This window comes from Heliangelus exortis, chromosome Z, assembly GCF_036169615.1.
Source record: "Heliangelus exortis chromosome Z, bHelExo1.hap1, whole genome shotgun sequence".
Taxonomy (NCBI): domain Eukaryota; kingdom Metazoa; phylum Chordata; class Aves; order Apodiformes; family Trochilidae; genus Heliangelus; species Heliangelus exortis.
Window position 1 is genome coordinate 73,416,452 of NC_092454.1, and position 21,901 is coordinate 73,438,352.

At 50.6% G+C, this 21,901-nt stretch overlaps 1 protein-coding gene across 2 annotated transcripts in view; it reads right to left on the minus strand.

Moving 5' to 3' along the window:
• Positions 1–14,675: 14,675 nt before the first annotated feature.
• The window catches only part of PAX5 (paired box 5), a 108,396-nt gene continuing 101,170 nt past the window's right edge, over positions 14,676–21,901 (minus strand). For both annotated transcript variants that reach the window (XM_071731808.1, XM_071731809.1), the window contains one exon: positions 14,676–15,295. In XM_071731808.1, coding sequence (XP_071587909.1) covers positions 15,047–15,295 — 249 coding nt within the window. In that variant the 3' untranslated portion in view covers positions 14,676–15,046. The remainder of the gene's footprint in view (positions 15,296–21,901) is intronic.

The window sequence follows — 21,901 nt, forward strand, 5'->3', positions numbered from 1 at the left end:
CAGGTGTCCTGGTCCTGTCTGGATCCAGTCAAGTCAGCAGATGTTCATCACCATGATGAACTTGTTGTTGTCTTTGGTTTTGTCATGTGCCAGCTCACCCAGCTCCTCCCAGCTGCAAGACAGGAGTTGTGACAGTCACTGATGGAGCAATGCACTGAGAGCTCACAGTATTTAATTTATGTGTCCATAACTACTGTTGGGCCACAGCTCTTTGCTAACTCGGCAGCAGAACTGACACCTCCTCGCTTTCATGCTTTTGTTAGCCAAAATAAAATAGAAATAAATCTAAAGAAAGGGCAGAGAAAAAAAAAAAAAAAATAAAAAACAAGATGGTAACATGATGGTGTTGGCAGAGACACATCCCACCCCAGATCAGAAGCCCAGAATTTTCTGCTGCCTGATATGTGTCAGGAGCTCTAGAAGTTCATCCAGGGCAAGGACCCTGCTGTAGGATGTCCAGAAACAGAGAGGTGCCCTGCTACCAGTCCTCAGGTTGGACAAGGAACATCAGAGGAAAGGGAGGGTGGAGATGTCCCAACTCCTGCTCCTTCCCACCCCTCTAAGATATCACACAGGTCCTGGGGTCCCCAGCACCCAAATGAAAACAAGCAGTTGTTTATCTTGAGGAGTTTCTAGCACCAAATGCTGGTGTCCCTGCCCCAGGTCAGACCATGGCTCCTGGCACACTGTGCCATCACCTCTGCTCAAAGGGTCTGAAAGATCAGTTCTATGGGAGGCTTTAACCTAGGACCACAAAACTATCAGGTTGTTCTCCACAGACAGAGGTTTAATTCTCATTCATCCTTCACAACTGACCTGCTCACCACTGTTTCCTGAAGTGAGATGAGAAAAAGAAGGTTTTAAACCCAAAAGTCAATACATTCTGTGTCTTACAGCTATACCTGTTCTGGAAGATCTAAGGCATTTCCTTTTCTTTCCACTGGTGCTCTCCTATTCCCAGCAGGATAGGACTCATGAACCTTTCCAGTGGGCTGCCAGTCTGAGACCTGGAGTCTGTCTAATGATGATGAAAAATGAGACTGTCTCCTTAAAAATCTCTTTTAGCATTTGTCCTCAGCATCACCTCACTTTCTGTATTGCTCTTCTCTTCTTCTCACCTGCCAAACCTGATCTTCCATCCAGCAGCCAGGACTCACTAACACAGCCCAGGCTGCTCTTTGCCAGTGCCAGCACTGCAGATGGAGCTGCAGACTGGGTTTGATGGTTTGGGGTTGCCCAGGGTCCACACTCCTGACTCCTCTGCCCACAGGAGCCCTTTCTTGGTGCCAACAAGAGGAGCAGTGGCCTGAACCAAACATCTGCTCATACTTGAAATATGTGCCACCACTTGAGAAGGTGTTTCCCCACCCCTGCTCTGCTCACTCTTATTTTACTTAGGATGAAAAGATAAATCTTGACTGGGCTTTAAGTGCCTTTAGGAGGATGGGTCAATATTGCTCCATACCTCAGAGAGGTTTCAATTTCAGACTAAATCTTTCACAGGGGGATTTTTCTCAGGGCAATCCAGCATGGGGTCTCCACACTCTCCTTGCTCCTTTAAAATGCCTTGTCCTCTGCCTGACGTGTAATTCCAGGATGGTATTTTCTGAATGAAGAACATATGGACATTTTTTTCCAGAGGAGAGGGAGAGAGAGCCGTGAGTTTTGACATGCAAAGGGCTGATTGCACAGGGGTCATAGAATCATAAAATCACAGCAGGCAAGGGAGCTCAGAGCTCACCCCCTCCAGCCCCCCTGCCATGCCCAGGGACACCTCTCATCCAGCCCAGGTTGCTCCAAGCCCCATCCAACCTGGCCTTGAACACCTCCAGGGAGGGGGCAGCCACAGCTTCTCTGGGCAATCTGTTCCAGAGTCTCAGCACCCTCCTGATGAAGAACTTCTTCCTCAGATCCAGCCTGAACCTCTTCTCCTGCCCTTTCCATCCATTTCCCCTTCTCCTCTGCTTGGACACTCTGATGCAAAGTCCCTCTCCATCCTTCCTGGAGGTTCCCTTCAGGGATTGGGGGGCAGCTCTAAGCTCCCCCTGGAGTCTCCTCTTCTCCAGGATGAACAATCCCAGCTCCTCAGCCTCTCCTGGGAGCAGAGCTGCTCCATCCAGCCCCTGGATCACCTTTGTGGCCTCCTCTGGGCTCATTCCAGCAGATCTGTGTCCTTCTGATGGAGAGGACACCAGCACTGGATGCAGGATTTGAGGTGGGGTCTCACAAGAGCAGAGCATAGGGGGAAAATCCCCTCTCTTGATCTGCTGGCCCTGCTCCTCTGGATGCATCTCAGGATGCTCTTCTGAGCTGCATGAGAGCACTGATGGCTCTTGTTGGGATTCTGGTCAATCACCACCCCAAAGTCCTTCTCTTAGGGCTCCTCTCAACCCCAGATGTGTTGGAAGTGCCAGAACATCTGCACTGAGGTGGGTCCTGTCTGTGCAGCCTCTGTCATCAGATATTAAAGGAAGGAGTAGGAGAGAAAGGGATCATTTGGAGCAATCCTTCAGCCATGCATCTTCCCAGTTTCTGGGAGCTGAAGGTTTAGGCAATCCCTATATTGCTTCCTAGTGTTGTGTTTAACACAAGAACTGAGCTACACCACCTTGCTTTTTAACAGCTAAAATTCACCTTTGAGAACCAATGTGTGCAAAAAATATCAACCAACTGGCTAGCCTGCCATTCCCCAAAAGATCACCAAGGGACTGGATTCCTCCTAAAATACCAAAGAACCAAAACCTGAATCTCTTTCCCTAGAGAAAAACCTTGGTTTTCAGCCTTTTCTCAGAGCCCCCTGCAGAGCAGGACCCAGAAATACAAATGGGTCTGAGACAAGAAACTTTCTTCTTCCTCTTTCATCTTCCATTTGTTTGCTGTAGAGAAACTCAGATATACATTTGTTTCTTTTTTTCTTTTTTTCTTTTTTTTTTTTTCTGGCTCTAAATACTTAGAAGTTTAATCTTCCCCTTGTTTTGTGGGTTTCTCTGATTCGTATTCAAGAGCTTCTGCACCTCCCCCTTCTCCTTTGCAGGCAAAGTAAACGTGCTTCATTTTGCACCTTTTATAGCCTGGTAGTCAGCAAGATTTCTTTTTTCATCAGTGAATTTAAACCCACGGTCCTGAAGTCAGTGGCTGAGCCAAACGATCCTGCACCTTCTGGTTTATTTAAGAACATCTCAAATTAGCATAAGCACAGTGTGTTGACACAAGCAAGATTTTCTAGGAGAACGTTGCATGGAGAAAATAAAGCACGGAATTTATAAGGCAATGGGCATACACCGTGTGTGCACTGCCACTTCCACAAGAGCCAGTTAAACACTACTGGAAATCTTTCACCTGGTCCACCAGAATTCACATGGAATGGGATGAAAAAATGGAATTTTTCAAAGAACACAGCTCCAACCTGACTTCCCACCAGTGCAGTGGGGAGTCCCAGCAGAGGATCACTGGCTGACTGGGCTTTCTCCTCAGGACAAGCACATCCATCAGCTCTTTTTGTCTCAGTTGCACTCAGGGAAATGGAAAGCAGGTGGCAAGAAGGAATAAAGATTATTCCTCCACCCTTATGAGAAGTGATCTTGCTGTTGCTTGAACATCCCCAGTAAAGAGTGTGGCACATGAGGAATTGTGGAGAAGAGCTCCTGTGCCAATGCATCCTGAGCATAGGGACTGGGATGGACACTGGGATGATGTAGAAGTTTTTCTGGAGTCTGTTTTAAGAGCATCTTGCAAGCCAAGGCTTGGAGGTTTGAGGAGACAAAACCAGTGTTCTGCCCAGGCCACTGGATGAGCTCCTGACTGGGGCTGGGGCTGTCCCTCCCACGATGTCCACGTCCCCACTGGGGCTGGTGGCTCTGTGGCTCCAGGAAAGGACTGGAGACACTTTAAAACCAGTTTGCAAACCCAACTGGAGTCCACGTGTGGGTGTGGGTGTTGGTTTGGTGAGTAAATCCCACCAGAAATCACACTGGTCCCAGGGGCTGTGTGAAGGGAGGCAACAACAGCAGCATGGAAACCTCTTCTGGCTGGATCTCCATCCCTGGGGTGCTGGAGGGCAGGCAGATGCTGTGCTGAACAGTCTGTTTTAAGCACTGTGGACTAGGGAGAATTTTGTTAATGGCTGGTAGAATTTTGGTAATGGTTGGTAGAATTTTGGTAATGGTTGGCAGAGTTAGGTTATGGTTGGTAGAGCTAAGCTGTGGTGGAACTTGATGGTCTTGAGGGTCTTTTCCCACCAGAATAATTCTGTGGCTCTACCCATCCAGAAGTGCCTCTTCTCACCATTCAGACACTGAATTACATCGTGCTCTGCTAATTGAACATTTTGGTATCCTTTGCTTGCATCAGCTGTATGTAAATGAAAAAAAAAAAAAGCTATAATGTGTTTGTTAATGGAAAAGTTACACTGGTATATTAAAAAAGAGTTTATTTAACTTAGTTTAATTTAAAGGCCACTTAGCACACTGAGCATTAATGATCTACAGCAACTGTATTTCTTTAAAGGGTTTCTCCATTATTTGGTGTTCTTAGACAAGAGCCTACATTGCACATATAGGATTTAGATAAATTGCTGCACTGGGTAACACAGTGTGATAAATGGACATTAATTCATGCTAAATTATGATGAGATTCCTTCAGAGGAATTGTTATATCCCTATGAATACAGAAGACACCCTCTGTATCTGAGGCTTTCCCAGGAAGCCAGACATTTCTGTGTGTTAAACCAAATTGCAGATGTACTCATTATAATAACATTAATCATGATGACTCCATTTGTCAGTTCCACTCTAATTAAGCATTGCAGCCTTAAATAATGGACCATTATTTTAAAGTGTTATCAGGGACTGTTTACAGTGGGCTTAACAGAGTCAGGAGCCAGAATTTAGCAGACTCCTACCAGGTGTGGCTCCTGATTTTGCTGTCCTTGTGTGCACAGCTTCGCTTCTCCTGTTACCCCGAACCTGCACAATTCACAGATTTTCCCCATTTTCCCCCCTTTTCTTTCCCTCCTCCATCCACCTGCAGGAGCTGTGAGGAAGTTTCAGGGTGGGGGCTCAGTGTTGGTGGGGGGAGCCCAGCAGACCCAGGACAGAAGGATCCCACACCTCAAACCCAGTCCAGCTGCTGTGTGCTCAGCTTCTGCCTCCTGCTCCCAGCCCAGCACCACGGGAGGATGCAGCAGAGGCTCTTCTGATGGTGAGTGTTGGCAAAACCCTTCTTTGGGCCCCCCTTACCTTTCTGGCATCTTCCTCAGGCAGAGGCCCCACTGGCTGTAGCCCTCCTGATCTCTCTGGTGTCCCTGCAGCCTGGCAGTGTCCCCGTTTCCCTGGCACATGGTGGCAAAGCTTTGGTTCTGCAGGCTCAGCTGCACACTCAGTGACTGCTGCTCAGCCTGAGGCAGGGACACAGGGTCCAGTTTCAGGTGCACCCAAAGCCTCTGGTCCAGCAGAGCCTCTGGAGTGCTGAATGGGTGAGAATCAGCACACGTGGGCAGCCACAGGGATGTCCATGGGTGGCTTCTGGAGCACTCTGATACCATCCAGGTGTGGTCAGGAGGCCCCAGCCCTGTGGAAATGCTGCCCCAAAGGATGCTTCCTCCCACTGAGAGAGGGGAGTTTAGGTGGGTATTGGGAAAAAATTCTTCACCGTGAGGGTGTTAAGTCACTGGAATAGGTTGCCCAGGGAGGTTCTTGATGTCCCATCCCTGGCAGTGTTGAAGGTTGGATGGGGCTTGGAGCACCCTGGGCTGGGGGAGGGGTCCCTGACCATGCAGGGGGGTTGGATCTTGATGGTCTTTAATGTCCTTTCTAACCCAAACCATTCTATGGTTCCACAATGCTTGATGGCTCCAAGGCACTACATACACAGAAGAAGAATTTTCTTTTCTGTCCTGGGGCATTTCAAGTCCTGGGGTTTGGGGATTTTTTGTTTGTTTTTTTTTTATTATTTTTGGTTTTGTTGTTGTTGGTGGTTTTTTTGGGGGGTGGTAGTTTTTTGGGGGGATTTTTTTTGGTTTGTTTTTTTTTCTTTTTGAGAATGCAAATAGTTCACAAAATCCTGAGGCAGAAGCTGCAAGCCCTGACCAGCTGCCTGTGACATTATTTCCAGATGTTTCTGCTCGTGGCCATCATAGCCCACAGCAGGAGTCCTGGCAAAGGGGCTGTCACTCTGACCTCTTCCCACTGGCTTCTGTGTAGCATCCCTCCCTCCCTCCCTCCATCCATCCCTCCCTCCCTCCATCCATCCCTCCATCCATCCCTCCATCCATCCATCCATCCAGCCATCCATCCCTCCATCCCTCCCTCCATCCATCCACCCATCCATCCCTCCATCCATCCCTGCTCCTGATTTCCCTTCCTGAGCTGCAGAGTGCCCTTGCCTGCAGCATCCTCACGGCACAGAGAGGATCCTGCACTTCTCCCAGGCTCTTCATTTCCTATTCATTAAAAGTTTAAAATGACAATTCCCGGCCGTTTGTGGGGAGGCTGATGCTGCAAACCCCATTTGCATCCTTGAAGGGCATCCTCGGCGGCGGGGAGGGCTCTGGGGCCTCCCAGCTGGAGCATCCCGCACCTCCCACCGCAGCGCTGTCAGCTCCCGTCCCCGCAGCCTGGCGGGGAGCTGCACATCCAGACCTGGGAGGGATTAATGAGAAACGGGCACTGCCTCCTGCTGCAGGACAGGCAGTCTGCTCCTCTCCTCACCTGCCCTGGCTCAAAGACAGCGAAGTACAAAAAAAAAAAAAAAAAAAAAAAAAGTCAGGAGGAGCGGCAATTAAAAAAAAAGAAAAAGCAGCAAAAGAAAAAGAAAGCCAGGGGCAGCAATTAAAAAAAAAAAAAACCTAAAAAAAAAAAAAAAAAAAAAAAAAGAAAAAAAAGAAAAAAAGAAAAAAAGAGAGAACCAGGAACAGCAATTAAAAAAAATAAGAAAAAGAGAGCCAGGAGCAGCAATAATTTAAAAAAAAAAAAAAAAAAGAAATCCATGAGCAGCAATCCCCTGCTGCCAGCATCTCATTGCAAGGAGGGGACAGACACAACATGGCAGAAGTGACAGTTCATAGAATCACAGAATGTCAGGTTGGAAAGGAACCTCAAGGTCCAGCCCAGTTCTGCAAAGTCCCTTTCCTGCAGTGCCACAAAACTCCTCCTGGATGTTGGCAGAGGGTCTGGTGGTTGGGTTCACACACCCTCTGCCCTCTTCACAAACCCTAGAAGCTGCATCTGGATCTGCCCCGTGGTACCAGGGACACCCAGCGTGGCCTCCAAGCACAGGACCTGTTCTGCTGCCTGGGAGGTGAGAGATGAGAGATGAGAGACAGAGGCATCTGCTCTGGGTTTGGGCTTCCCCTCCTCCTCTGGAGGCATCACCACCAGCTGAGTCTGGTGTTAGTGTTTATGACAAGGACAAGGGAAAAAAATAAAAAATAAAAAAAGCAACAAAGCTGATTCAGGGCCTGGAGCACAAATCCTGTGAGGGGCTGAGGAGCTGGGGGTGTTTGGTCTGGAGGAGGTGAGAGGAGACCTGATGGCTCTGTGCTGCTGCCTCAAGGGAGGGTGGAGGGAGGAGGGAAAAAGCCTCTGCTCCTGAGGGATGGGATAGGAGCAGAGGGAAGGGATGGAAGCTGTGCCAGGGGAGCTTTGGGCTGGGTGTTAGGAAATATTTTGTCACTGAGAGGGTTGTCAGGCATTGGGATGGCCCAGGAGAGTGGTGGAGTCCCCATCCCTGGAGGCATTTAAAAGGCATTTGGAGCTGGTCCTTCAGGACAGGGTTTAGTGGTTGATGCTGGTGCTGGTCAAAGGTTGGACTGGATGAGCTTGGAGGGCTCTTCCAACCTAAACATCCTGGGATTCTGGGGTTCTGGGATTCTGTGACTGCATTGCTGTGGTGGTTTGACATGGCCACCAGTGCAGCATCCACCCAGCTGCTCACTGCAGGGCAGGGGGGAACAGGAACAGCAAAAGAGAGAAATCTCCTGTGTTGAGGTAAAAGACAGTTTAGTAAATGTAGAAGAAGGGAAACCAAAACCAGCAGAAGCAAAGGCTCAGCACCTCTCACGAGCAGAATGGTGGTGTCCACACCATCCCTGAGCAGTGGCAGCTCTGGGAAAGCCTCTCAGCAGTGTTTCTGCTCTGTGTGGAATCAATACCCCTCTGGCCAGCTCTCTGGCCATGTCCCCACCAGCCCCCTGCCCACCCCACCTCGCAGGGGTCAGGGGATGAGCAGAGGAATCCCCAAAGCTGTGCAGAGCCCCAGACACCAGGATGTCACCAGCACTATTTTAACCACAAATCCAAAGCCCAGCACCACAGCAGCTGCTATGGAAACCACCAACACCATCCCAGCCAGGCCTGGCACAAACTGCTGGGAACACAAGGGGTGCAGAAAGGGTGAGGGCAGAGGTTCTGGACCCACTCACCATTATTTATCTATTGGGTATTTTTAATGTAAAACTGCAATGCCTCAGCTGCTGGGATGCTGCCAGGGCAGGGAACAGAGCATCTCAGTCCAAACACATCCTGGTGTCAGATCAAGGGGATCTTCCCCTCCTGGTGTGTCAAAAACACCGAGCACCACGAGCAGGACACGTGTGGTGATGACCCAGGGAATTGTTCCACTACTCCAGGAAAACCCCAGGGTTGGCTTTGTTGATGCAGATCAAGCAGCATCCCCAAGCTCAGGCACAAACTCTGGGAGCTGCAGAAATCACCCTGCAGGGAGTGCCAGACACACCTCAGGTGGAAAGGATCCAGGGGAGGGAGAAAGGGGCATCAGCTCTGACCCAGTGCCCACAGCCCCTGCCTGGATACAGTGACACAGGCACAAGGATGGACCCTTCCCACCTCTCTTGACAGTGAACCAGTGGTTTTGCTGGGAACAAGAAGGCAGATGGGGTGAAAACCTTGAGAGTCACCTCTCCATCAGCCATGCACCCTTTCCCACAGCTGGGTGGCAGGAAGGGCAGTGGAGATCTCCAGGGAAGCCCCAGTGAAACCACCGCGGTCTGCAGAGGGCAGGAGACTCTTTAGGGTGCACTCAGACACAGCCTCAGCCCCCAGTGAACTCTCCCAAACTCCATCTGCCCCATTTGGTGTGTGATGTGGTGCTCAGGGACAGGGTTTAGTGGTGGGCTTGGCAGAGCTGGGGTGAGGGGCTCCAGGAAAGCTGGGGAGGGGCTTGGGACAAGGGCCTGGAGGAACAGGACCCTCCGAGGGGGAAGGGTTTGGAGCTGGGAGAGGGGAGATGGAGAGGAGAAATCCTTTGGGGTGAGGGTGCTGAGCCCCTGGGTGCCCCCAGGAGCTGTGGCTGCCCCATCCCTGGCAGTGCCCAAGGTTGGATGGGGCTTGGAGCCCCCTGGGCTGGGGGAGGGGTCCCTGGATTGTCCAGGTGGGACTGGAGGAGCTTTAAGGTCCCCTCCAACCCAAACCCTTCCATGATTCCTTGCTGATTAAGTCAAGGAGCATTAATTATGGTTGCCTCAACCCTGGAAGCTTTCATGGACACCTGGGATGGGGCTTGGAGCCCCCTGGGCTGTGCTGACCATGGCGGGGGGGTTAGAGCTAAATGATCTTTAAAGTCCCTTCCAACCCAAATCACTCCGGGATTTTAGGATTCTATGACCTTAAGGGTCTTTTCCAAGCTTCTATGACAAAAGTTTTCCCAGACTTTATGACCTGGAGCCATCCCCCTGCAGGACTGAGGAGCTCCAGGAACCTGAACCTCCCTCAGGGACCTCCCCGTCCATGGGGTGTCCCTGGTGCTGCTGGAGGGGGGGCAGGGTCCAGCTGGTACCTTCCATGCCTTTTCCCAGGGATGCCCAAATGCCCTTTCAAACACAACCACCTGGTATTTTATTTATTTTCTTTTCTTCCCAAGACACAAGGGTGAAATCAGGAGTGCAAGCAGGCTTTCTGAACTTAAAAAAATTACTTTTATTTTAGGAACCAATAAAATTATGGTAAGTATTTACAAATAATTATCTCACATAAAGGTTACATAAAACCAAATGTCCACAAGTAACAGTCACTCTCATGAAAAGACACACAGATATTGAACTACGCCAGTCTTATTGCATGTTTCTTCAACTAATCTAAAAATAAAAAGTGTTGCAGTCAACCATTTAACTTAGAATAAAAATCACAAATTTCAGGATTGACAAGAAAAATAAGTGAAAAAAACCAAAGAAATGAAAAACAAAACAAAACAAACCTTCAAACAGCCCCCCCCCCCTTTTTGACCCATGCCTTAGCACCCCTGCTCCCCAGCCCACCTCCCCTTTTGCTCCCCAAAACAAACTCCCCAAAACAAAATCCCCAAAATAATGTTCGACATCTTTGGCAAATTGGCACTGCTGTAATTACATTCAAATATTATAACACACAAAAGCAACACACAGCACTAAGGAAAAAACACCAAGATTTCAAGTCTGTTCTTTTCCTACTAGAAAAAAAGAATACAAAACATACACATTTTAAGAAGCATTTTTTTTCATCTGTTTTGCAACAGATGTTATCCCCTACTTTCAAAGGCAATTCAACAGTTATTTTTACGAGTTTGTTTTTTTGTGGTTTTTTTGTAAGTTATTTTTTTCTTTGTATGTATTTTTCAAGGGGAGGAGGCTTTTATTTCACTCCCTTTTTCCTTTTTTTTTTAAGAAGTAAGCTTCTATGCAGGCATTGCAGACTTTGGTGGATACAATAGATATGTATTTCTTTGATGCTAGAAGTCCCTAATACAAAGTAGTTTGCCTTTAAAGGAAAAAAAAAAAAAAAAAAAAAGAAGAAGCCTGTTCTTTTTCTTTTTTTTTTTTTTTTTTTTTTTTTTTTTCCCCTTTGGAAAGGAATTCCATTCGCAATGAAATGAGTTTCTGTAATTTCACAATGTACAAAGGCCACTAGGAAGTGAAAAAAAAACCATCACAAGGTTTCTCCCCCCTGGAGGCTGAGCCAAGCCCCAGGCAGCTCAGCACCCATGGCCATTCCCCCCCTTCCTGGGCTGGGGGGCTCTGGCCAGGGCTACCACGGGGCTCAGGGACACAAGGAGACCCCTCCCTGCCCCGTGGTGCCGTGGGGGGTCCAGCAAAGCCCCCCGAGCATCATGATGGAGGTGACATCCCCAGGTGGCAGTGACACCAGAGCCATCGTCCCCAGCCACCTCCCACCCGGTGTCTGCCCCCCCGGGACACCCCCCCTGGTGGATCCTTGTGCCTGTCACCCCACGGGGAACACGTCCCTGTGACAGGAGGGACACGGGTGGTGTCCCCAGCCCTGGGCCACCAGCGGGCATGCAGCCCTGGTGCCACCCCGAGTGACAACATCTGTACAGGGCCACCACCCCCTGCCCGGAGACACCACGGGGCACACGGACCTCTAATGACTTTTTTTTTTTCTCTCAGAAGAAATCCAGAAGGAGAAGCAGGTTGTCCCAACCTTTGCTGGGACGCAGTCAGGAGGCCACCAGCTGGACACCACGGGCTGGCACCAGGGAGGCCACAGACAGCTCCATGGGGGGGACACGGCCCTTGGGAGCCACCCGTGGGTGGGGACAAGGGACACCGTGACACGGGCTCCTGTCTCCTCCCTGCTGAGGGACAGGCAGGACGGGAACATCAGATAAAATAATGAAGGAACACAAACCCATCAGTCCTGGCTGGGCACAGCAGAGTGTCCACAGCCAGCCCAACAGCCAGGGCAGCCCAAAAAAAAACCAAAAAACACTTCTTGGCCCATTTCTCTTTCCTTGTTTTAGTAGTTCAGTAGTTGGTGTTGGTCAGAGGTTGGACTGGATAATCCTGGAGGCCTCTGTCAACCTAAATGTTCTGTGATATTCCTATTTTCTGCAGCTGTCTCCTCCCAGCACGGCTCAGAGCCTCTGCTCCACACCATCCCCTGCTCCCACCCTTCAGACTTTGTCTGATCAGCATTTCTCTGACTCCACAGGGAACAAACAAAACTTCTGTCCTGCAGACCCTGTCCCAGGAGCATCCCCCACCCCGCAGATGCCTCCACCATGATCCTTTGGGCACAGTCACCAAACCCCATCCTGTGGCCTCTCACGTCCTCCTTCCACCCACACCCACACTCACACCCTGGGTTTTGGCTCCTCAACAACTCAGTTCAGCTGCTCCTGGCCTCCCTTGGCTCCATCTCACTGTGATGTTTCCCTTCTCCATCCCTCAGGTTTCATTTCTGCATCAGCAATAGACTCAGTGAATTTATTGCTATGAATTTACAGCCTCTCCTCCATGGGGCTGGTTCTGGCAGGGGCTCCCTACAGATCCAGCAGGACATGGGGTGTGCTGCTCCAGCAGGAGCAGGAAGGACACCCCAAGCCCTCCTTACAGGCCCAAGGAGACATCTGCTTCCAGTTTCCAGCTCCATCAGGGCTCCCCTTGGGATGGAGGGATGCAGAGGAGGGGGCTGTGCCACCCCCAGAGAAACACCTCTTGCCACCACTGCCTTTTCCAAGATGCTCCCCAAGGAGTAAGACTCCCCTGATGAAGAGTATGGACAGCAAGTCCAGAACATCTGAAGAAAGCAATTTGTAAGCTCCGAGTCAAATATTGTCAAAACCAGGAAGAAATGTCAAGAAGTGCCTCCTCCAGAAGTGTACACCCAACGGGCCAGCCCTCGATAGCCTTTCTTGCAGGGAAGCACTCCCAGCAGATACAAGAGAGCTTCTGCCACGTTTTGGGAGGTGGGGTGGGCACAAAGTGTGTGCCTGACAAAGTGGGAGTTTGAGGTTTCCCCTCCATGGCTCCATCCTGGCCCAGCACCCTGCCCACACTCTGTGCTTGCATCCCTGGTCAGTGGGATGGATCCCACCAGCAATCCCAGCAGCATGGCCCTGGGTAAGGGATTCCCCATGGAAACCACGGGGCCAGCCAGCTCTGAGCACCTTCATCCAGAGGCATCCCTGCATCCTGCATGGGAGACACATGTCCCAGGCAGCTCCATCCTCAGCATGTTCACATCTGCCAAAGTCTCATGTTTGGCTTTCTCCAGGTAATCTGAACTCGCCAAGTCACACAGACAATGCCACCCAGGAAACAAACACGAGGAGCTTGTTGGCTGGGTGGAAAGACTCATTTTATCCCAGCGTGGTCACCCCGGCAGGTATTGATCCAGAGCTCATCACACCTCTGCTCTGGAGCCACCATCCACATCCTCGAGACCTGCAGACAGAACTTCATTTCTTTTCTTTTTATCCAGAGCACTGGGCAACCTCACCCCTTCCCAAGCCCAAAGGACCTGTGTGTGTGATCTGGGCTGCTCAGAGAGGCAGAGCACCAAAGCAATGCTTCAGGAGGCTCCCCATGAAAACTTTGTCTTCGAAAGAGGTGTGTATCAGCCATTAACTGCTGAAAGACAACTGATTGGTTTGTCACAAAACTTACTTCTTCTGGGTTGGGATGGAGTCTGAAGGACTCTGGCCAAGATCCCTGATGGGCTCTTTGAACATCTCACTGCAGAGGCAGTGGGATCCAGGTGCCTCCATGGCTTTTGAGGATCTGAACACATCTGTCCTGGAAACTTGTAAGTGATATCTGTGTTTCCATAGCATGGGAAGATGCCACTGGAGCTGGAGAGGGAGCTTCTCAGTGGGTCAGTGGCCACTCAGGACACTGGACACACTGCATGAGTAATAAGGATAAGAGAGAACAGAGAGAAAAGTGTTAACTGAGAAGCTGCCATCTCAGAAAAATGCTTGTTCAGCTGGAAGTAACTATTGGTACTTGAATGTCCATCCACAAGAACACATCTCAGATTCAACACCACCTGTGGGACACACGCAGGACCCCTCTGCAGTGCCTGGGATGGATGAGGATGGTGGGCGTTGAGGACAAGGAGGCTACAACCAGATCTTCATCTCTTCAGGACCAGGGAGCTTCTCCAGTGTCCTCAGGAAGAGGGGATGGGTGATGCCTGTCATCCAAACACAGCTGAGGCTGGCAGCTCCTCTGCTTGTGGCCTGCACAGGGAACCCAGCAGCTGCCCCGGCTCCATGAAGTGTCAGTGATGGGTGAAGCTGCTTGGCAGCTCTTCTGTAGCCCCTCTGCTCTCCTCTACAGCCCCGGGGAGCTGCTGGTTGAAGGACACATCACTATCAGTGCTCCCCCTCCAAGAGGTGGTGGGGAGAAAAGTGGGATTATCAGGTAAAATCCTGGTGCAGGTCTGGACTAGAGTGGCTGGAGAAGGAAAAGCCTCCATAGCAGCAGAACAAGTGCCTTCCCTCCAGATTGCCCTGGGCTCCACCATTCCACCACCCCACTGGTGTTAGCACAGAGCCCACACTGAGGTGTGTGCAAGGTGCCAGCTGTCACTTAGGAGTTCCTTCTTGGATGCTGCTTAACTTGAAACCAGGGAATTTGTTTCGGTGCTCACTGCGATGACAAACAAATGTCAATTAATGTTAAGCAGTAAAATTGTCACAAAACTGCCTTTCAGCTGGGTACCAGCACACAGCATTGTCACAGCCAGGTAGGATGCTCTGTACAGAAATAACACCAGCCCACAACGAGTGTTAACCTGGTTCAAAGTTGCTTAAAGCTTACTGAATTTGAATCAGTGCCACCAGCCCTGAAATGCGTTTCTCAGGTGCATCTTGAGTTCACATTTGCACAATGTTGCTGCTTATGTTTAAGCCACCCTTACAGTAACACAAACAAGCAAGTATTTACAGTGGTGCTTGTGTAAAGTTGAGCAGACTGATTTTTTTTTCCCCTTGCCACCAAAAAAAACCCAGAAAAAAAAAAAAAAAAAAAAAAAAAAAAAAATTGCCTTGAGTCTCACAGCCTGTTTCAGTGTGCAGCAAGAGGAAGCGGCCCCGAGGGGCTGTTCACACCTCTTCCTTATCCCCAGATACAGCCGTGGCACCCACAGGCCATTAAAGCAGTAGCCATCCAGCTGCAGAAGACACGAAGCTGCCCCCAGGTTTGGAGCACACGGGGCTCCAGGACACCCCCTGCCTCCCCTCCCTTGGTCTGCCTTGAGACGCGGTCAACACGACGGGGTCGGGAAACACAACAACAGCAGCAACAACCAGTTCACCAAGCTGAAAGAGCAACATTTCCATGGGCTGGAGCCTCCCGGGCAGGATCTCCCTCCCTGGCTGGTGACCCATGGTGGCAGTGGTGGCAGTGGTGGTGGTGGCAGCGGTGCTGGTGGCAGCGGCGGCCCCGGCGGTGCCCGCGGTCGGTGCCGGCGCCCCGGGCCCCGGCGTCAGTGCCGATCGTAGGCAGTGGCTGCTGGGGGGGCTGCCCCACGGGCTGCTGCACTGTAATAGTATGGGGAACCTGCAAGAGAGCAGAGGAGGGAGAGGAAAACACAGGTGGAAAGGCTGAGACCTTGCAGAGCAACGTGACGTGTCCAGAGAGGGGAATGGAGCTGGGGAAGGGGCTGGAGGGCAAGGAGAAGGGATGGAGAGTGAGGAGAAGGGATGGAGAGTGAGGAGAAGGGATGGAGAGTGAGGAGAGGGTCTGGAGAAGATGGAGAAGGGTCTGGAGAAGTTGTGAGGAGCATCTGAGGGCCCTGTGGGTGTTGATCCTGGAGCAGAGGAGGCTGAGGGGAGACCTTGTGGCTCTCTGTAACCCCCTGAGAGGAGGTTGGAGCCAGGGGGGGTCAGGCTCTGCTCCCAAGGAACAAGGGATGGGACAAGAGGAACTTTTGGCACAACTCAAGTGGTGCCAGGGGAGGTTTAGGTTGGAGCTGGGGAAGAATTTCTCCCTGGAAAGGGTTGTCAGGGCCTGGCCCAGGCTGCCCAGGGCAGGGCTGGAGTCCCCATCATCCCTGGAGGGGTTTCAGGGAAATCCCTGGGGATGTGGGGATGAGGGACATGGGGTGGGGGTGGCCTGGGCAGGGATGGGGGAAGGGTTGGACTGGGTGATTTAAATCTTCCAGCCAAAAGGAACTCTCATTCTATGCTTCTGTAACACAAGCAGCAGAGAGCTCCTCAGCCCAAGCTCTGACCCACAGCAAGAAAAGGTGATAATCAGAATAAAAATCCCACCCATGCATTGTCCATGAGCACAGTGACCATACAGATTCCACCCCCTGACATGGGCAGGGAGACACAGATCATAAGGAAAAAAAAAAGATGTTAAAATTTTTCCCCTGGGGGTGAGAACATGTTCTGCCCCCCTCTCTCTCATGCCACCACTTGGTGAGGAGAAAGGAAATGGGAAACATCCCTCACCCAGCACTGGTTCCCTGTGACAGAAGAATCATGAGCAGGACCCCACCAGTTCTCTGTATGCTGAAGGGGCTTGGCAGGCTTGACTGTGATTTATTTTTCCCTTCCTTTGAGAGGAGGTTGAACCCTAAAGAAATCAACACATTTCACCTGACTCTACAACAATTCCCCCTTTTTCCCATCAGGAAACAACCCCCTGGATTTCACACAGCTCTGGCAGCAGTGACCTTGGAGCTCCAGAAAGAAACCCCCTGTTTGTGCTGCCAGATCTGCTTTGGGATCACAGCACTGCACTGGCTCCTGCCTGGCCAGGGAAAACCCTGCAGCATCCAAAAGGTTTGTTAAAGGAAGAAATTGTCTTCAGGACATGCTGCTCAATTGCTCTTTCACTTGGTAACAAAGCTGAGCTGAGAAAGTAGCTCACAGCCACCTCCATCAATCCAACTAAGTCTCCGAATCTCAGCTTTTGGAAATTGAGACTCAAGCCTCAAACTGATCAAAATAATGTTCTGGTTTTTGACTGAGTACAGGCACTACAGATCTGAATGAGTTCTGCAGGTGAGGGTGAAAGCTGTGCAGATGGAGGCATTCAAACTACCAAGACCAGGCTTGAAAAATATCAGCAATGACTCTTCTGCCCTTCAAGGTAAAGTGTGAGTAGGGTGACCATGGAAGGATTCCCTGGGATGTGGAGTGTTTGCTTGGGTGAGGGAGAGCCTGAGTCCAGATGGATCTGGAGAGCTGTCCGCTTGTTCATACAGCAGCAGCTATTAAATACATCCCCAGTGCATCAGAGGGGAAACCAGCTCTGACTCTGGGTAAGGAAGATCAGGCAAAAAGCTTTTCAAGGTGCTACCAGTTTGGTGTCCAAGCCACCAGCAGTTTCACATGGATGAGATGCAAGACATGCTGGAGTGTGGAAGGAGCCCCTTGGAAAGACTCAGAGAATCATAGAGTGGTTTAGGTTGGAAAAGACCTTAAAGATCATCTCATTCCAACACTGCATAGGCAGGGACACCTTCCACCAAACCAGGCTGCTCCAATCCCCATCCAGCCTGGCCTTGAACATGTCCAGGGATAAGGAATCCACAGCCTCCCTGGGCAAATTGTTCCCAAGGTGTCTCAGCCCCTTCATGCTAAAGAATATCTTCCTGACATCTAGCCTGTATCTCCCCTTTTCCAGTGTAAAACCATTAACCTCTGTCCTGTCACTTGTCCCTTGTCCCAAGTCCCTCCCCAGCTTTCCTGGAGCCCCTTCAAGCACTGGAAGGTGCTCTAAGGTCTCCCCATTGCTGAACACCCCCAACTCTCTCAGCCTGTCCTCATGGGAAAGATGGTCCATGCCTCGTGTGTCTGAGACTTCCAGGCAGGTTTGGAGCTGGAGGAATGGCTCTGGAGCAGTGGGTCTCATGAGTGACTGCATCCAGAAGCTGCCAGCTCCAGATGAAGGCTTCTCTGCTCACACCAAAGCCACTGCAGTGATTACTCAGGAGCTGCTGGCTCAGAAGCCCAAGCACAGAGTGAGAATCACATTGCCAGCCCCCACGAGGAAGCTCCTTAGCTCAACCATGGGGAAGAAATTTCTTTTATGTGATCAGATCCCTGTCACAGCATGGGACACTGTGCCATGATCCGTGGAGTCTGGCTACTCCACTGGAGTTGGGTCCTTCACAAAGTGGCTGCAGCAGCAGAGGAGGTTGTTGTACACAGGAGCTCTGTGCTGTCCTCAGGGCCATTCTCAGCACCTCAGACAACTTAAACAATGTGCAACCCCACCACAAAGGGCTGGACAAAAAGAAAATAAAACAAGCTTCAGGGCTGCAGGGGAAGGGCACTCTCATCATTCACAAGAGTCACTCAGGACAGTCCATGAAATCACTGGCCAGGAAAAACATTTGCAAATCTGTCTGCAGAACTTTGAGGCAGGAGCCCATCTCACACAGGTTTGTTGACTACAAGGTAAGTATTTTAAGCCACAAGCAATAGGGGAAAAGCAGATGCCTTCAGAGGGTCATTGCCCTGTGTGCACTCACACTCCTACAGAGATCACATCCCTGCCTGTCTGCCAAGGGCACAACACCCATGGTCCTGGGATGGATGGAAACTCCTCTTCCATTGTGAACTGACATCAGGTTCACAAATCTGAGAACCAGAGGATGGCTGAGGTTGTGAGGGAGCTCAGAGCTCACCCCCTCCAACCTCCCTGCCATGCCCAGGGACACCTCTCATCCAGCCCAGGTTGCTCCAAGCCCCATCCAACCTGGCCTTGAACACCTCCAGGGAGGGGGCAGCCACAGCTTCTCTGGGCAATCTGTTCCAGAGTCTCAGCACCCTCCTGATGAAGAACTTCTTCCTCAGATCCAGCCTGAACCTCTTCTCCTGCACTTTCCATCCATTTCCCCTTCTCCTCTGCTTGGACACTCTTAGGAAAAGTCCCAGAGTCAGGAACAAGGAGACCACTGACCAAGGAGAACACTGGGAAGCTCCACAAGGACAGTGACCAGCATTCTCACACAGGTAGCCTAAAATAAATTGTTTATATTGTGCACCCTCACCAAATGAGCACAGGAAAACTGCAGAGTTCACCACGGTTCACTGTGTGCACACCCCATCCAGCTGGGGTGCTGGGGATATCACAGAGTCACAGAATGATTTGGGTTGGGAGGGACCCCTCAGGGTCATCCCTTCCATCCCCTGCAGTCACCAGGGGCACCCTCAGCCTCCTCTGGAGACAGCAAACTGGGGGCTGTGTAGGTCCCACTGGAGATGGACATAGCATTTCCCTAGTTTTGGGGGTAAAGAGGGTGTTTTTGGGGTAAGGAATTTTGCCTTCCCCCTCCCTCTTCCCCCGCCACTGTTCTGGCTCAGTTCAGCTACCAAAGCCTAAAAAAATATTTCTTTCCTGCTTTCCAAAGGCCTTACACTTCTCTCAAGTTTGATCTTTCCAGTTGCCTTTCAGCAGTGAAATCCAAAAGGGCTGGATTTCAAGTGAAAAATGAGAACATCACATCACAAAGCCCTTTTCCTCCCTGTCACCATGCCCCTATTCAGAAGAGACTTGTCCCTCCTCCTGCAGCTTTTCCTTTCGAATTCATGCTACTGTCAATTTATTTCTTGACACAAATAATTTTTTGCCACCTGCCTGTTTTCTAATCTTTTCACAGAAATCGTTTTTTCCCAGGTTACCCACTCCTGGCACATGTGGGGTGAGATGGCACCAGCACACACCAGGATTCACCAACAGTGACACACCAGGGGCTCAGTTCCCGCTTCCTGCCCATGTGCATCCCCCTGCTCTGCCATGTGCAGAAAGAGAAATAAAAGGAAAATAAATTAAAAAAAAGAAAATTAAAAAAAAAAAAAAAAAGAAAAAAGAAAAGAAAGAAAGAGAAGGGAAAAAAAAGGAAACAATCCCACCCATTACACTTCCACCTCTTATTCTGGCTTCAAGGTGGGGACACCCCTGGCTACAACCACCAAGCCAGACACCACCTAGGTCCTGCATCCCTTCCCAGCAAATCCCAGGGTCCTGCATCCCTTCCCAGCACATCCCTTACATCCTGCATCCCTTCCCAGTACATCCCTCAGGTCCTGCATCCTTTCCCAGCAAATCCCAGGGTCCTGCATCCCTTCCCAGCACATCCCTCAGGAGGAGGGAGTGGGAAGCAGGGAACTGTTTTTTTCTGCTGCCCACCTTGCAGGGCTGAGCTTGGTCACCTGCCCTTCCACAAGGGTCACGGATGGGTGACCTGTATGCACCCATCCCTGCTCAGGGCTCAGGGGCAGAGGGAGGAAGGGCAGAGCAGGCACAGGGTGATGAGGAGCATCTGGGGCTCTGCCAGCACCCACCACCACCTCCAGAACCCAGAGCATGGTCCTGCCTTCCCCATGGAAATAATGACCCAAGTCTTTTCACCCTTCTCAGCTCTCTCTACTCCTCTTAATTCCCCCCACCCAAAATCATCTCCCAGCCCAAGCACCCTTCCTTCCTGCCACCTCTCCCTGCCTCTCCTGTCCCAGAAGTCTCACCTGGTGTGATGGCTGCTGTGCAATTCCTTCTTCCATCACAGGGAATTAGCTGAACATGGGCACTGCTGAGTGCTTACAGTGCTACCCTTCCATCTCGGTGAAGGGAGCAGGGCTTGGTAAAACAAACTGTGTCAGCCCATGTACCAGCCCTGATTAATTTTGTCAAGGTGTCTGCTCTCAGGCTGATGCTGCCAGAGCTTGCTCTCAGGAGAGAATTAGTGAACACCCAAACGTGTCCTCCCGAGAAGAGTGGGAGCATCCTGGATGTGGTTTAAATTAACCTCCTCTTGGGGAAGGATGTTAAGGGTTTGCCACAGGATTCTGAGTTGCTCTGATGTCCCTGCTCACTGCAAAGTCCCTTTACTCACTGTAAAGGTCTTTCCAACCCAAACACCTCTGACTCTGAGATGACTCCACAGCCATAGGGATGAAAGGGCTGAAAAGGGAGAGCAGGACCAGGGGTAAAGGCAGAGCAGGGTTATGGTCAGCAATGACACAGGAGATGTGTCCAACCTGCAGACATTCTTGCTCAGGCCCTACAGCCATAGCTGTGCCCAGTCATGGGATTCCAAGCTCAAGAAGGACAAGGAGCTGCTGGGAGAGGGGCTGCAAGGGTGATGGAAAGGCTGGAGCACTTCTCTGTGAGGAAAGCTGACAGACCTGGGTCTGTTCCTCCTGCAGAAGACTGAGGGGAGATCTTATCAATATTATCATTACCTAAAGGCTGGGGGTCAGCAGGAGGGGCCCAGGCTCTTCTCTGTGGTGTTTAGGACAAGGGGCAATGGCCACAAACTGGAGCACTGGAATTTCCACCTCAACACAAACTAAAACTCCTTTATTTTGAAAGAGCCCTGGAACAGGATGCAGGGGAGTTGTGGAGTCTCCTTCCCTGGAGACATTCCAAACCCACCTGGATCCCATGCTGCTGGAACCCACCAGCATCCCACCTGCCCTGGGTGACCCTGTCTGAGCAGGGGCTGGACTGAGCATCTCCAGAGGTCCAACCCCAACCCCCCTGCTGCCACCAGCTCACCAGGAGCCCCCTGCCCAGCTCACAGGGTGCCCACGGGGTGCTGGAGGAGGACAGAGAGGTTCAGGCTACACCAGCTCTCCACCAGCTCAGCAATTCACACAGCACTGACAGCCACAGGGCAGAGCAGGTATTTTTAAAAAAATCAGTGGTCAGAGCAGGGGATTCCCACTCTAGAAAACTCCAGCATTCCCAGTGCTGTGACCAGGCTGAGCTGGAATGGTGAGTTCACCCTTAGGACTTGCTGCAGAACAAAAAAATTCCCATTTATTTTTCTTTCCCAGGCACCAAAACTTCTTGTCTCATAACTCCAAATTACTGTGTTTCCAACTCAAAAGAATATAACATTATCTGTGCAGTGACTGTGATTACTGAAACCTAAGGTTTTGAAAATAAAACAAAGATTAAAAAAAATGGAAGCTGAGTTTATACATTTAAACCACTCCTGCCAGCAAAAAAATGCCAGCTTTGCTGTCAGTATTCTGTGAAACATTTTGATCTCAGTAAAGTTGTGGTTTCTGAAGGAACATGTTAGCACCTGAATCTTTTTGCCCTGGCCTCATTTAAAAAATCTTCATAGCCTGCTGCTGAGCAAATCCTGCTGTAGGAATTCTTGCTGGCCCAGGGGGTGAGCCTTGCCCACAGGGACGA